This window comes from Aphelocoma coerulescens, chromosome 5 (genome assembly GCF_041296385.1).
Source record: "Aphelocoma coerulescens isolate FSJ_1873_10779 chromosome 5, UR_Acoe_1.0, whole genome shotgun sequence".
In the NCBI taxonomy this organism is placed as follows: Eukaryota; Metazoa; Chordata; class Aves; order Passeriformes; family Corvidae; genus Aphelocoma; species Aphelocoma coerulescens.
The window spans coordinates 7,111,678-7,124,825 of record NC_091019.1 but is presented as its reverse complement, the minus strand read 5'-3'; the positions used below and the strand labels follow the sequence as shown (position 1 = coordinate 7,124,825).

The window sequence follows — 13,148 nt, the reverse complement described above, 5'->3', positions numbered from 1 at the left end:
CCATCACTTGATCAAACTACCTCAAAGAGTTTCAGGCCTATTCTTGCCTAATTTTTTTTTTAAAATCTGCATTTCTTTGAAAAGATTATGTGTCCTTGTTGAGTCCTAGTAGAGATGGATGACAAAAATATAGATGAAACAAAACATGAACCAAAATGGCAAAAGTTAAATGAAATGCAGATTAATTTCCTTAATAAATTGAGAAATCTTATGGCATCAAAACTGGCGTAAGGCCACTTACAATGAAGCCACACAAGATACAGACAGAGCAAGCTAGGATGTGGATACACACAGTATTATCTGTGCTGTGTTACTTGCACATCCATGCAAGTATTTGTATGTAAAGATCTACTGACCATTAATGCAAAATAAATTATTTCTTCCACGTAGAGAGAAAAAACCCAAAACAAATAAAAAAAGCCTTCCATATTCTTCTATCCTTCAGGATGCTGAAAAATGCATGCTGTATATTCATTTCTATCTTCCTGTTCAGCAGCATGCTCACACATCCCTTCTCTACTTAAAGTTTATCCAAATTATGCAGTAATTAAACAAAATTTGAATTCTGAGTTAATATACTCTTATGAATAACAATTATTTTAATTCACACTTAATTTGTTTTGAATGTGAATTTTAACCTAATTGAATTATTAATTTGAATAACAATGTCTACATAGGAATTCAAAGCAGTCTAACAAATCAGTATAATTTCAATTCATCGGCACAAACTCTGAGAAAAGGAGAGCTTGGTGCAAAAAGGTGTGGGGGAATGCATTAAGCAAATGAACTGTATATGCTGCTTAATTAAAATAAGGTTGTGCCCATTTAGTTCTGCAGTGCAGAACTTGGTGTCCATATGAAAAATCAGATATTTAATTACAGTTGGCATTTCAGAACCTCCTGCTGGTTGCTACTTTCTTGCTCAAAGAGTGACCTCATTCCTAAACTTATCACTGGGAGAACTCTGTTACAAACTGCAAACAAGCTTCTGTTTGTTTTAGAGTGGATCACTAAAACTTCATTGTTTAAAACATTTAAACAATATATGGAATCCTTAATAGAATGTGCTGCTTCCAATTCAAAAAACAGTCACTTGGATTACTGTCTTGTGGTAATTAGAATGAAAAGTTTCTGAATTTTGTTCTGGTTTTGCATAGACAATTTTATATTCAAAACTCATTAATTTAAATGGAAGTACCACACAAATATAATTTAAAACACCTGCCACTTTTGCAGTTGCGGATTCATAACTCAATTCAACTCCAAAATAGGTATTGTCCACCTGCAAAATACTGTGTTCTATTGACATTGTGCTTATTGACCACATCTGTCATAAGTGATATTTCCCTTTCTTTCTCTTAAAAAAGAGGAAATAGAGCAATATAGAATTTGCTGATGAAAGACACTGGATATACTCTATTACTGTATGCTATCACTGAGATGGTTTAACTACAGCATTTGCCATGACAAGACACTGCCCATGTCTCACCAGAACAGATTTTCTTTTTTTTTTTTTTTTTAATTAAATAAATCCTCCAAAACCATACACACCAAATTTAAAAGTGCTCATCGAAATTTTCCTCTAAAATCCCATCAACTAAAGTTTCATGTAAACATAACTTCTGAAATATTTTTCTTCTCTTTATTTAATGAGAGGAGTTACTGGCATGTCTCCCTTAGGATGAGGTATTGTGTAAGTCATGTATTTCTTTGGTAGTATCCTTTGTATTTACAGAGATCACACAAAAGCCATTTTTCCCTGAGTGTTCACAACAAATAACATACTAGTTCCTGGCTTGTAGCTTCTAAATTCCACCTTCTTGGAAAATTTCATCTCAAGGTGTTGTCTCTCTCCTTCCTGCCAGGGACAAACTCATTCTCTCTTTTTACTGTCTACCTGATTTTTTTTCTCAGCTTTTGGTTTGCATCCTTTTCTGAAGACAATATGCCTTGTCTTCCCACACCAAGATGTACAGCTGCAACCAGTAAATCCCCAGGTCCCAGCTATGATAGGTCAAACCCCTCTATGCACAGACTTCCACAGGCTTCCACAAGTCTTAGCATGCATTGCCTTATCAATTACTAGACTGTTTGATCAGCAAAGAATTATTTAATGGTTCCTTCTGTTCAAGACAGTCAGTACACCATACTTTTTAGGAGGCCTATCAATAAAAATGGAAGCCACAGGTGAAGGCAGCAATTAGCACCATTCAGTTTAATGGTATAAGTACAGAAAATACTTGCAAAAAAAGAATTAAAAGGAAATTTGAAAGAAAACTAAACACAGAATATATAATGTTCAGTTATGCTACTCACAGAAACACAATGGAGGCAAATTACTCATTAGCTTTTCTGACCTTGCTAACATTTGCTCTATATGGCGGTAGTTACCTAATCATAACTACCTTTGTTTTTGAAACACAAAGAAATCTGAATTCCCAGCTAACAGTGGAATGAGTTCTCATACTGCCCAGTATCTGCATTCCATCTTATTGTACCTTACCCAGCAGGTTTGTGAGCCACAGGGCCAAATCCTCTTTCATTGGCAGCAAGTTGGCCTCGTGTCTACTTGCAAGCCATTGACTGTATTGATGCATGTCGGAGAGGCCAGGCCCACGTGCCTTCGGGCTCAGGGCAGTGCACATTGCTTATCCGCTTGTTGTACCTGTTTAATTATATATATAAAAAAGAAAAGAAAAGAAAGCTCTTCATTATACCAAATAAAGTCTCATGCGCTCCATTTTTAGAATTGTAGAAGATAATCCCATCCAGAAGATAATCCCCATCTCTGGAAGTGCTCAAGGCCAGGTCGTACAGGTCTTTGAGCAACCTGGTCCAGTGGAACGTGTCTCTGCCATGGCAGCGGGAAGGGCTGGAATCAGGTGTCTTTAAGGTCCCTTCCAACCTGAACCAATCTGTGACTCAATAATAACAGTAGTAATTATGATTCTAAGAAATCAGATATCAGACAAACAGATGTGGATCTAACACATGGTTGCAAACATCAGTGACTGAAGCTTTGTTCTGTTAATGATTTTTTTTTGCAAGTAATTCAAAAAAATCATACAGATAAATGTTAACTTCATTTGTACTCACCAAGGTACATGTTGCTAACACAACCAAATATTCTGCAAGGAATTATTAAAATCAAATCAAAATAAACATTTTGAAAATAAACAAAATAAACATTGAGTGCTAACAACTCACTATGGTGCTTGACCCAATACCCATTCAGATTAATTGGAGAGCTTCAGAGATTTTTGGATCAGGCCCAGAAAAAAACATGGGAACAACCAAATTATGCTCCTACAGCAAACTTATTAGCAATTAATAAATGCTGTAACCAGATGGAAACAGTCTATTCTACAGCTTCAAAATTCTTAAAGAAAAATCTACACCAAATATATTGACTGAATAGCATTATTTCTTCAGAAAGCAGAACAGCAAGCACTGGTCACTTCCCAAATTCCCCTCTGCTTCAGTGATGACTTACTGAAACTTTAGTTTCAAGTAAGACAACTAATCTTTAGCACATGATGTATTAAGTGCTGTCAGTCACAGGAGCCACTGATGTTAGAGCCACTGGACCTATATCTGTATATCTGTGTCTGAAGGGCTAATTCCCCACCTGCAGCAGAAGCGTGCTAAAGAAACATTATTTCTTCTTCTCTGAAAGAAACTTGCAGCAAGGAACTGGGATACTTCCCTGCCTGGTAGGCTGTAGACTACATCAGCCAGCAGACACAAGGTCTTGTACAGGTGGCACAAGACAGACACTAAGTGAATGTGAGACCCATAAGGAATAGTCCTTTGCCTATTGTCAACTGGCTGATCCACACCAATTGTGGTAAGACATGTCAACTGGCTTCAACTTACGATAATCTGCCAACACTTTCTTTCTGTCCTTTGCATACCTTTCATACCAGGCAGGAGATATGTGTGACTTTAAAAACAACAGCAGAAAAAAGAACTATTTGTTATACTATCTATTATGGCCTGAATAATGAGAATACTGAAAACAATTTGTTTGTCAAAAAAGGAAAATATTTACTAAATGTAAAAAAAATTGCCTTTCTGTAAAATTGTGCTGTAACTGACTTTTCCAAATGTATTTTTACTAAAATACTCCAGCATTTTTTAACCCTACTCTGTGCAACTAAACTCCATGTTCGCAAAAAGATCTGCTTAAGCTCTTGTTGACAGTACCTCACCCCAAGCTTTCACTACAAATATACTTCTACCTGAAATTAGACATTTTTTTTTCAGTTGGGGAGAAGCAAAAATATACATAAAAAAGATTTATTCTCTTGTATAAACACATATTTCTGAATTATGAGTAGATTTTACATTTTTCTAACAAAAAAAATCCTTACGTATCAAATTTTGTTTGAAAGCAGAGGAGTTTAAGACAGACTTAAGAACATAACTTATGCACAGCTCTGTTGTGAAACTGACTTTGTAAAAATGTCAGCTTGGATTTATGGCTTCCTGGTTAATTAAATTCAAATCATACCTGTTCATTTAGGGCATGCTGCAAGGGAGGGGAGGGAGAAGACTTGGACTGTTAGCTCTGCAAAAATCAATCTGGAATGCCACTCTCAAAATATATTGATTCAGACTAGAAGCTACCAACACCTAAGGAATTTCAATGACAGTATATATAAAGTTTCTCCAAGTCACTCAGAACCACATAAATTAGCCTTTCAAATCACTGCTTCATTCTGGATAGAAACAGAGGCAAGACAGATAACTGACACTAGTCGTCTGTTGATAGACACAGTTGTCTTTAAAGATTATACAGGAAAAATCAAGTATCTATCATATACTTGCTTTCCAGAAGGAGCCCACAAATAATTTTGACCAATTTCTGGAGTCTATAACTTCCACTGATACACTGAGAACTAAAAATTAGTTTGTTCTCCTGAATTACCTCTGAAATGATAGCAGTAAAATACAATTAAAAAAAAAAAAAGACAGAGAGAGTGTGTTCTTATTCTTGAGTGTATGTATCTAAATATTTAGGAAAATCCTGCAATTTATTTATTTTTACATACAGATTGGAAAAAACAACAGAAAAAGCAGAACTGCTTTACTAAAGGAACCTGTTAGACCCTGCACCTCTTCGCTGGGAATAATTTCCCAGTTCATACATGCTTTGTGGAGGGGGTTAGACTGGATGACCCTTGGAGGTCCCTTCCAACCTAAATTTATTCTATTTCAAGGATGCACAGAGCAATATTAATCATGGAACTCTACGCAGGGTCTGCCCTGCTAGAAGGGTAAAAATTGGCACACACACTGAGCTGCGTTAAGAAGAAAACAACAGGCAGTACCCTTTTCTTTCACCCTACTTCATCACTTCCAAGACCATGTATGTGAAGTGCCCTATGGGAACCTGGGGCTAATTAATCGCCAACATTATGATATGCCTGACAGTCAGCCAGATACAATACAGGCTGCTGACACTGGTGAGGCTGAAGTAATTCTATGGTCTCAAAGCTACATTTCTTTAAGACACGAGAAAACTGAAAGAAGGCTTCTTAAACAGCTACACAGAAGCAGTCTGGGTTTCCCCATCAGTACATGGAAGACGCACTGCAGTCTATTTACACTTCAGGCCTGTTTCTGTGGAAATGCAGAATAGAGAATTGGGGGAATAGGGATGTTATTTCAGTCTCTAAAATACAGTGTTGTCCTTAAGTATATTTCATACTGACCTAACTCAGCAATCAGGCTGTGTAAAGTCCGCAAGAAATTTTTGAGACTCATTCAGGGAAGAGAAGTGGGAGAACAAAGATCTTGGAGAATGCAAGTTTGCTTCAGTTTTGTAGTAACTGTGGTAATAAGGAGAAAAGAGACAAGAAGGGCATTCTGAGATGAAGGTAGTTTCCTTAAGACGCATTCTCAGGAGAAACTGGAAAGATGTCAAAAGCCAGACAGACAGGTGACAAAAGTCTCTAGAAGGTGAAAATGATTCAGGCATCTCTATACTGGGTCTAGGTCTGCTTGCAGTAGTAACCCTGAATTAAAATAGTGTCTGCACTGATTTGTAAAGTGGGCATGCAAAGTGAGGACTGGGGAATGAGAAAGTTAATATTGATGAAGAGCCTGAAGAATTACAGAAAAATCACATACAATCCAGCCTTACCTCTGTGTAAGTTTTCTTGGATTTCATTTCCAAAAAAACCCCTAATTTTTCACTTACAACTACTTCTCTGAAAACGAAAACGTGCCCTACACTTCAGTAAAATCCACAAAATTCCTACCTTGGATTTTTAAAATTAATTCTTAAAAAATTAAAACTCAGCTTTCAAGGAGCAGAGTATCTCCTGTCACAAACTCTGCTGGAGGTCAGTTATCAAACTGGAAGCATCAGAAACTTTCAAGCTCTGAATTATTCTCCATGCAAACACTGATCGCTACTGAACTTCTTAACTTAAGCCTTCACAACAGTTCAGTACTGAAGTACCCAAGTTCCATTCAAATGTTCCTCTACTTCATCAATTGTACTAGCACATACATATCAGAACTTCATCACATAATAGTTGGGATCCATGAAGAAGCCAAAATGAGATAGTATGTGAAGGTGACAGCAACTGAGTCCTGAGCTCCTTCAAGATCCATTTGAAGATTCTTCCTGTGGTGAAGGCCAGGCTCTTGTTTCATCACTCAGATACCTTCAAATCTCTCCCTTAAAATGTCTTAATATATTTATTTTTTAGTGAACTGAAGAAAAGTTTGTTGAAAATTTATCAATGAGGAGTTTGGTCCAAGGAATGGACTAACTTGCATCAGAAGTAGACAGCAGCTTTCAAGGATACATCACCACAGCTGAGGCAAGCCTCTGGCTCCAACAACTATTTCATCCTTTCCTTTTGGCAAACGAAGTATGAACAAAGTAGCCAAAAATTATTGGGTTTCCTAATCTCAGTACTTTCTAACAGCAACATTGAATCATCATATATACAGCTGTTTAAAACTAGCCAACACAAACATGCCAAATATTTTATAGACTGTTACACTTCTCTGTAAACTGTTGAGGCTGACCTGGTACGTAGAAGCATTCTCAAAACTTACCTCTAAATGCTTTAAAGCAACTGCTTCCCCCTACTATTCAGAATGTAGATGAGGAACAGTCTTTGACTACTTTTCATCCTGTTTTGTTACAGGTCATATTTATGTGGCACAACCCTTTTTTTGACCTCTCTCAATAAGATGACATCTCAAATTCCTAGACTTATTGTCTAGATGAAGAATTCAGTGTGGGACGGTTTACAGTACACCCAGAGATGTGTATCAGATTCAACACAATAAAAGGTCCTATTTCTCTCTGCTTGCTCCTCCTGAACAGTGAAGTTCTTATTTTGCTTTACAGTACTGCATTTAGTTATCTGTGTATTGCAGTTCACAGCTTGTATTTTGCCAGCAGTGTAACCTTACACTATCTGATGATTGTTATCAGTGATCATCAGGTGAAAGCAATGAGAATCAAACAAGTGATCTTCTGTATTTCTACTGGCTTTTGTTGAGGTTAAATGGTAGAAAAAAAGGAATCAAGAATGATACACTGTACTCAAAACACACAGGAGGCAAAGACTGTTTAATCTAGAAAGTAAAACTGGATGCACAATGAAGCACTCACAGTTGCAGATCCCCAGATTCAATTCCTTTTCCTATTCCAACCAACCTCCTTACCTGTAAAATTGTGATAATTTTCTTCAACCAAATGTAAAAAGGGAGGAAAAAATATTCTGTATAGGAAAAATGTACATATAAAAGCTTGCATGTATGCATAGCTATACATACAAAGAAAATACATGTGCTCTACCCTGCTAGCTAATCATATAAACCAGTAAGTTTTTACTCCAAATTACCCATCCGGTTCCAGCATATATACATAACAGCTTATACTCAGTACCTGCTGGCTATGCAGTGCTCTCTATACCACAGTGTTGCTTCAACATGGTTCCCAATTACCACATGTGGATTAATTCTCAAATGAAAGTAGGTACTTGAACCATTTCTTTCAGCTTGCTCCTACATACAATCCTTCCAGGTCAGGAACAAAGAGATTTTGCTGAGTCACTTGCTCTTTATGACTTAGTTTAAGAATTAGCATAGATGTTAAGTATCCAGTGAAACAAGCATTTTTCTTTGTATTCAGTTAAAAAAGAATGAAAATAAGTTAAAAGTGTCTATGAAGGGAAAAAATACATCATAAAGCAAATGCAGAACTCCCTACAGGGATCAATCAAATCACCTCTGATGCAAAGGTCCTACACGATGTGCCCTTTGCACCATAACAGCTTGACGGGGACACTGTGCACAGACATCATGTTTGGCCCACCCAGGCACTATTGCCTAGCAGGCAAGTTCATTGACTGGCTCTGTGCAGATGGCAGCCAAACCAGAGTTATCCAGGACTGAAGATCTGCACGTATGCCAGTTAAGTGGCCTAGTTGCTCTACAAAGCTGGAACAACTGGAACAGAAGATGGCATAACTCTGCCTCAGACCCTGGGTTCAAAGACTCTTCTTCATAAAATCTTCATAGGATTAAATATGCAGGCTTTAAGCTTGTGCAATGAAATCTGTTAAAATATGACTGAGGAAGCATATTAGCCAGCAGCTGTAGAAGAAACTAAACATCATACACACAACTGTGCAACTGCGTTACTGTCAGTGATAGAGGGAACAGACAGCAACTTAGACAAGAGTAGCAAGTTTTTCTCTGAAGGAACTGGAACTTGAGCACTAGACTGTACATTGGCTTTGACAGAGGGGTATCAGCTATAAATGCAGACAATCTCCTGCTGTCTTAAAGAGAAGGTAATGCTACTGGAAAGCAGCCAACCTGGAAGGAGCGGAGACAGAGGATCAAAAGCCAGAACAGAGCTCATGAGTGTATCTGGCAAGGGTCTCTGCTGGATCTCCCTGCTAGTTCTAATCACCTCAAGCAGATGGAAAAGAACAGAACTTTTGAAACTTTTACTAGAGTTTAAGTGGACTGCTTGAAGCATTCACTTACTGTAATGGCACGTTGGGTGCAAAAAAAGGCTTAAGATTCAATGTTCATAAACAAATTAGGTTGCAGAATGAAATGCATAATTGTGCAAGTAGAAATGAAGCTGCCCACAATTTGGGACCCATATTGCAATCATCACCTTCACATCATCAAATTCCAGTTTTATAGATGTACCACAACCAAGGATTAATACACTCTCATTTTAAAACTTACTTCAGTTTTCCTGTCTCAGTGTTGACATATTTTTCAGATTTGGAGAGTATAACATCAGTTCACAGACTAAAGGCTGCTCTTGTTTTTCTACCCCCTCACCCATATATATACATCTGTGTATACACACACATATATGCAGAAAGGGGAAAAAAATACATGAATGCCTTCCTATGATAACTAAAAAATTTTGATTTTTTTAATGTCAGGAAACTGTTCGCTATGGTAAGATCTGCAAGACAATGGAATGACTTTCCCAACTGAAACTGTCAAAGTTCCCTTTCTTGAAATCCTAAAAATGGACTAAAAGAAGCAGTAAGAAAAAAAACCAGAGACTTGCCACTCACTGTTAGATGTTACTTAGTCAATCTTTACCACCTGCAATTTCCAGTTTACTACAGAAGAGTAATCACTCTCATTTTGCCCTTTTACATGCATAAAAACAAACACAATCATTTTTAAAGTCATTCTGCTCACATAGCTCCTCTTCAAGAGCTATTTGCAGAGCTTTCCCTTCTGTAAGAAACAATAGGTCATTCTTGTCTGCAACATCCTAAATACATGTACCTTACATGTAATCTTAACTTCACTCACTACTATAAACAAGCAGATAAAACTTAAACTGACAAATGCAACAAGCACATCATTATAAGGAAATCTAATTTTTCTAGTTTTTTTATTATCCTTATAAACTATTCCACAACCAATTTAGCCCAAGGTTTCTGGAGTTTTCCCAGATTAACTTGGAGCATAGTGAACATAGGAGCAGGGGGAGGGGCACTGAAAGGGAACCGACATCTGAAACTCATTAATCAATTAGAATTTTTCATGGCTTACATCAAAATGTGATCTACACTGATAAAGTAAGTTTTAATCACAAGAAGCCTTTGTCCTTTACATTACAAATATACATTACAAGTGTGTGCAGTACTTAGAGGGGAGGATGGAGATCCTGGCACAACAGCTTACCTATACTTTAGACCTGTAAGGCCCTTGGTCTGAGGTCAGACCAAAACAAAGTTAACTGCACTTAAACATCTGATCTATTCATTGGAAATCTAGACATTTTCAGGACTATGCCTAGTAGAAACAATTTTATTGCCTTGATAATGTCTTCCTCACCAAAAGGAAAGCCGAAAGTCTTTCTCACACAGACAAAAACAAAACTTTAAGAACATTCAATACATACTTGCTCTGAAAATTATAACTCCTGGAAACTGAGCCTGATTCCTAACACTGTCCAAAACCTTTGAAGTTGATTCCTCTTTGCCTGGCTCTTACTGTATGTTTTTCTGCTTGTCTAAGCAAAATAGCCATTAAAAATTAGTACAAAAGAAGTTTCAACCTCCACCAGTTAGAAAAAGAAATACATATTTAAACTGACATACCACATCTCACAAGGAGTAGAAGTGTCTCTTGCTGCAAGGATACCATGCAGACAGTGCTACAAGCTGACTTTCAGTCATCAGCTTTGCTTTTAATTATGATGCTCCATTTCTAAATCTTGTCCTAAAATTAGTGTTAAGTTTAACGGAGAGGTGTAAAGTGGAGTTGAAGAGGTACTTGGGATAGTAGTGTGCCAATTTAAATAAGACTGTGGGTAAAATAAATAAAGTGACCAAATAAGTCAGTAGGATAAAGTAAGTGACAGCTGTAACTTGAGGATAATATTGACTCTTCAGCACTTCACCACCTTCATATAGGTTTGACCATGATTCCAACAAGGGTGGTATAATCTTGATCCGATGGCCTACAGCACCATACAATATGAATTTAAGAATGTCCTGTTCAGAAACTCCCTATTAAATCACAATCCACGTCACAAAACCCATCATAAAACTGTTACACTTGGCACAGCGTCTACTTCGCAATGAAACAAAAAATACATTATTTAATGTACATAGAAGACCAATAATACTTCGTTCATTTTTCATTTCAAAGTAATGTCAGAAGTATGCTGCAGCTGCACTGGGGAGCCTGCAAGGCATCCGTCCTTGTATCCCAAGAGCTGTACTCCCCTGGGAGCGTGCAGAGACAGCAGGCTCAGATGACACCATTGCAGCAGGATGCACATAGCAATCCTAGATAGGGATGACAGCAACCTTCATTCCTTACACGTAGAGCGTTAGTGGAGAAGCAGAGCCTTCTTAAAAGTGAAACTTTATCCTCAGAGATTTGAATCTAGAGCCTGAAGAGGAAAGCAAGAGCCCTGGAAGGGCGGCTTTTGGCACAAGAGGGGGCTCGTCCTCCTGCCTCTGGGGGCGGCGGAGGCGCGGGCTGGGAGCGCCTGGCGCAGCCGCCTGCGGTGCAGCGAGGCTCGGCCGCCTCCCGCGCCTCAGCTGCCGCAGCCTCACATGCGGACGCTCGCATCTCCCGCGGGCGCTGCAGACGTACAAACCCGCCCTCCTCCTCTCACGCTACCAGCACCCCAGGGCTGCCTAGAGAAACCACAAAGATAAACCAGAGGTTGGGGCCAGGGGTGAGCGCACAGTGAGTAAGAGCCACCCACCCCCGTCCCTTCTTGCCCGCCCCGCTCTCACCCGCCGCGGAGTCCGAAGCGTTTGTCCTCCTCGGGGCCCCTCCACACTCAGGCTGAGCTAATGGCTTTGCCATGAGTGCTGGAAGTGCTGCTCCCAGGTCTGCCCCTCGGGGGCAGGACCAAGCAAAACCGCCGCGGGCCCCGGCCCTCCGCGGGATGCCCAGGGCAGCCCGCCAACAACCCGCAGCCTCGCCGCGGTGAGCCCCGGGAGAATCACGCGTGGACCTCCGCCACACACCCACGCACACTCTCATTCCGTCTCCGTGATGCTTTCAAGCTCCCACGTTTGAAAAGCTCTCCTCAGAGAGCGAGAGGAAAAAAAATCCACACCAAAACCCCACAAACCCCCGCAACCAGACAGCAGCAGCAGCCACCCCCGTCGTGCGGCGGAGTGCCCGCCACCAAGCCGAGCCTTGCTGCTCCCCCGACGTACCCCCGCGGCCGCCTCGGGACATGGCGGGGAAGGAAACAAAAGCACCTACTCCGCAATGAAGAGCCGCTGGGCAAAGATCACCTTCCCGCTTCGCTCCGGCCCCTTTCTCTTTAAACTCGAGAGCAGACGGCGAGACACACGAAACGCCCTCAATTTAAAGGAGCCCGCGTGGCCAACTCCGCCGTAAGGCCAGCAGCAAGCCCCGCTGGCGCAGGCAGGGCTCCCACCTTGGCGGGGAGGAGGGAGCAGGGAGGCAGAGCTCCCACCTTGGCCGGGGCGTGCAGGAAGGCAGACAGGCAGAGCTCCCACCTTGGCCGGGAGGGGGGAGCAGGCAGGCAGGGCTCCCACCTTGGCCGGGGCGGGCGGGAAGGCAGGGCTCCCACCTTGGCCGGGGGGGAACAGGCAGGGCTCCCACCTTGGCCCGGGCAGGCAGGCAGGGCTCCCGGGGCCGCACTCGCTGCCCTCTCGCCTCCGGCAGCCGCCGCTGTCCCCCCGAGCGGAGCTGAGCGGGCCGGTAGCAGCCGCGCTACCTCTCTTCATACTTCTGTTCGCTCAGCTCGATGCTCTCTTTAGGAAACCCGGTTTTGTTTTGTTTTACACTTCTCCCCTCCCCCCTTTTTTCCTCTCTTTTTTTCTTTTCTTTTTTTTTTTTTTTTTTTTTCTCTCTCTGACACCAATTTCCTATCCTTCAGCAGTCCGAACTGACTGAACGGAAGTTCAAGACAGTTTTTTCAGAGGGACGGCAAACGCAGTTCACACTGATTTACCCTTGAAATGCTGAGATATTGTATTACAGCCCTTGGCAGCGAGTTGGTTCTTGGTTCCATTTCTCTTTTATTATTGAGCCCTTTTCAAGACTCGTGGTTGTGGAAAAGGAAAGAAAAGGAGAAAAGAAAATGTCACAACCAAGATAAAACTCTGTTTTTTCTTTAATTTGACTAT

General features: G+C 40.5%; 1 protein-coding gene across 7 annotated transcripts in view; it reads right to left on the bottom strand.

Moving 5' to 3' along the window:
• Nucleotides 1-12,697, bottom strand: part of GAS2 (growth arrest specific 2) — an 80,918-nt gene extending 68,221 nt beyond the window's left edge. Inside the window, exons 1-2 of one of the 7 annotated variants that reach the window (XM_069016475.1) lie at nucleotides 12,622-12,697; nucleotides 2,504-2,665 (exon numbers count right to left, since the gene is read on the bottom strand). In XM_069016475.1, the coding sequence (XP_068872576.1) occupies nucleotides 2,504-2,645 (142 nt within the window). In that variant the 5' untranslated portion in view covers nucleotides 2,646-2,665; nucleotides 12,622-12,697. Of the gene's footprint in view, nucleotides 1-2,503; nucleotides 2,666-10,622; nucleotides 10,662-11,774; nucleotides 11,851-12,206; nucleotides 12,467-12,621 lie in introns of those variants that run through there. The other 6 variants (XM_069016474.1, XM_069016471.1, XM_069016477.1 and 3 more) reach the window with 6 other exon arrangements.
• Nucleotides 12,698-13,148: the final 451 nt, after the last annotated feature.